General features: G+C 46.6%; 1 protein-coding gene across 1 annotated transcript; it reads left to right on the top strand.

Annotated features, from left to right (window-relative positions):
- Positions 1–700: 700 nt before the first annotated feature.
- Positions 701–3,161, top strand: LOC125630965 (uncharacterized). The gene is made up of 2 exons (XM_048837169.1): positions 701–1,654; positions 2,592–3,161. Exons 1-2 carry the CDS (start codon positions 1,498–1,500, stop codon positions 3,050–3,052), a joined length of 618 nt encoding a protein of 205 aa, XP_048693126.1. The 5' UTR covers positions 701–1,497; the 3' UTR covers positions 3,053–3,161.
- Positions 3,162–3,431: the final 270 nt, after the last annotated feature.

Here is a 3,431-nt window from a genome sequence, read left to right as displayed (position 1 = left end):
GCCACCAGATCAGAATGGCAGCGTTCTGTGGCCATTTCAGACATGGGTAAATGACTAAATGTAGGGCAAGGCAGAAGAGAACAGGACCCAGTGGTTTTTTTCCCCTCCGTGTTGGCTTTTTTGGGTGCATTATGTTGATCTGCATAACAAATATATGGCTTTTCTTAATGCACGGGAACTCATGCTTTTTATTTTTCACTAGCTGAACTTAGTTACAACTGTGAATGTCCATGCTCCCTGTGCACTTGCTGTATTGATGTTTGTACAGTGAAATCAATCATTTAAAATAGCCAGCTTCCAGTCCTTACCTCCCTGGTCTGATGTGAGTTGCACTGAATTACAAGAGAATATATTCAAACAACACTTTTCACTTCTTTCATCTAAGGATCTCTAAGCATATTACAAACAATTCATTAAAATAATCAGATTGCCCTTGTAAGGTATTTATATATTATTTACTTATAAATAGAGACGGGCTACAATGAAAATACCGAATTTGAATATCTACGAAAATTTGTGGGTGTTTGAAATCTGAACACAGATCGGGTTCAGACTTTCATAGAAGTACCCTAGTCCTATAATGAGCTGAATCAAACGCCCAGATCCAGCCTCCTAACACTTTGGTATGTTTGAAATCCTAGATACAAACAATGAAGCTTAATCTCTTCCCTATTTATAAATATCTGTTTTATAGATGAATAAACCAAGGCATGGAAAGGTTGAGTAACTGGCCAAAGTTTCACAGAAGACCAATGACAGAGCCCAAATAGGACCCAATCCCCAGCTCTAAGGCCTGGTCTACACTACGAGTTTGTCGGATTTAGCAGCATTAAATCGAATTAACCCTGCACCTGTCCACACAACGAAACCATTTTTTTTGACATAAAGAGCTCTTAAAACCGATTTCTGTACTCCTCCCCAATGAGGGAATTAGCGCTGAAATCGACATCGCCATTTCGAATTAGGGTTAGTGTGGATGCAATTTGAAGGTATTGGCCTCCGGGAGCTATCCCACCGTGCACCATTGTGACTGCTCTGGACAGCACTCTGAACTCGGATCACTGGCCAGGTGTACAGGAAAAGCCCTGGGAACTTTTGAATCTCATTTCCTGTTTGGCCAGGCGAGCTCATCAGCACAGGTGACCATGCAGTCCCAGAGTCGAAAAAGAGCTCCAGCATGGACCGAATGGGAGGTACTGGATCTGATCGCTGTATGGGGAGAGGAATCCATGTTATCAGAATACGTTCCAAAAGACAAAATGCCAAAACATTTCAAAAAATCTCCGAGGCCATGAGGGACAGAGGCTACATCAGGGATGCAACACAGTGTCGCGTGAAAGTTAAGGAGCTCAGAGAAGAGTACCAGAAAACCAAAGAATCAAACAGACGCTCTGGGACAGAGCCCCAGACATGCCCCTTCTACGCTGAGCTGCATGCAATTCCGCCACCACTACCCCACCCCTGTCCCTGGACTCCGATGATGGGGTACTCTCCACCATGCCTGAGGATTTTGTGGACGGGAAAGATGAGGAAGAGGAGGAGGATGAGCTTGAGGAGAGCACACAGCACACCGTTCTCCCTGACAGCCAGTATCTTTTTATCACCCTGACTGAAATACCCTCCCAACCCAAAGAAGCCAGAGGAGGGACCTCTGGTGAGCGTTCCTTTTAAAATATAATACATGTTATAAAAGCAAGCGTTTTTTAATGATTAAGTAGTCCTGCGGACTTGGGATGCATTTGTGGCCAGTACAGCTACTGGAAAAGTCTGTTAATGGGTCTGGGGATGGAGCAGAAATACTCCAGGGACATCTCCATGAAGCTCTCCTGGGGGTACTCTAAAAGCCTTTGCAGAAGGTTTCTGGGAAGAGCAGCCTTATTCCGTCCTCCATGGTAGGACACTTTACCACGCCATGCTAGTAGCAAGTAATCTGGTATCATTGCATGACAAAGCCTGGCAGCGTATGGTCCTGGTGTTTGCTGGCATTCAAGCAACATCCATTCTTTATCTCTCTGTGTTATCCTCAGGAGAGTGATATTGTTCTTGGTAACCTGGTTGAAATAGGGGAATTTAATTAAGGGGACATTCAGAGGTGGCCGTTCCTACTGGGCTGTTTGCCTGTGGCTGAAAAGAAATCCTCCCCGCAGTTAGCCATGCGGTGTGGGGTTGGGGGCATTGGCACTGAGCTGTTCGTGTTTGGCTAGCAGGGATCTTCCCTAATACCAGCCATGCGGTGGGGTGAGTAGTAAACAATCATCCCGGAAACAGGAAAACCACAGCACTAAATGGCCAACTCAACGTGCTTTGCTTGGTATGGGAGAGGAGGGCGCTGCTGTCATGAAGGTTGCAGAAGCCAAAAGACTATGGCTTACCATGGCCGCCTGCAAGCCAAATTCTGTTGCCTGGCACTGCGTGTGTGATCTCTAACACCAAAGCTGCAGGCACTCAATATAAGATGCAAAATGCAACCTTGTACCAAAATCACATGTGCTATGTAATGTGAATAGCGTTGTTCACCGTGAAAGGGTATAGCCATTGTGCTGTAAAATGTATCTTTTAAAATACTTCACTCCCTTTTTTTCCTCCAACAGCTTCAAATGTTTCAAGCCTCCCTCCTCCGTCCCAAAGGCTATCTCAGATAAGGCAGCGAAAAAAATGCACGTGCGATGAAATGTTCTCTGAGCTCATGCAGTCGTCTGGCTCTGACAAAGCTCAGCAGAATGTGTGGAAGGACACAATAGCAGAGTACAGGAAAGTGGCCAATGAACGTGAGGAGCGGTGGCAGCAGGAAGATCAGAGGAGGCATGAGGCAACGCTGGGGCTACTGCGGGATCAAACGGACATGCTCCAGCGTCTGGTGGAGGTTCATGAACGGCAGCAGGATCACAGATTGCTGCTGCAGCCCCTGTTTAACCACCCTCCCTCCTCCCCAAGTTCCATAGCCTCCTCACCCAGATGCCCAAGAATGTGGGAGGGGAGGCTCCAGGCACCCAACCACTCCACCCCAGTGGACAGCCCAAGCAACAGAAGGCTGTCATTCAACAAGTATTGAAGTGGCCTTTTCCTTCCCTCCTACCCTCCTCCCACACCCCACCTGGGCTACCTTGTGAGTTATCTCCCTATTTTTATAATCAATTAATAAAAAATACATGGTTTTTAAACGATAGTGACTTTATTTCCTTTCCAAGAAAGCTGTGATCGAAGGGGGGAGGGCGAGTGGCTTACAAAGAATTTAGAGTCAACCAAGGGGGCGGGTTTTCATTAAGGAGAAACAAACAGAAGTGTCACACAGTACCCTGGCCAGTCATGAAACTGGTTTTCCAAGCTTCTCTGATGCACAGCGCTTCCTGCTGTGCTCTTCAAACCATCCTGGTATCTGGCTGCTTGGATTCAGTGGCCAGGCGACCTCAACCTCCCACCCCACCATAAAT

This window comes from Caretta caretta, chromosome 2 (assembly GCF_965140235.1).
Source record: "Caretta caretta isolate rCarCar2 chromosome 2, rCarCar1.hap1, whole genome shotgun sequence".
In the NCBI taxonomy this organism is placed as follows: Eukaryota; Metazoa; Chordata; order Testudines; family Cheloniidae; genus Caretta; species Caretta caretta.
This window is presented reverse-complemented; position numbering and strand designations above follow the sequence as displayed.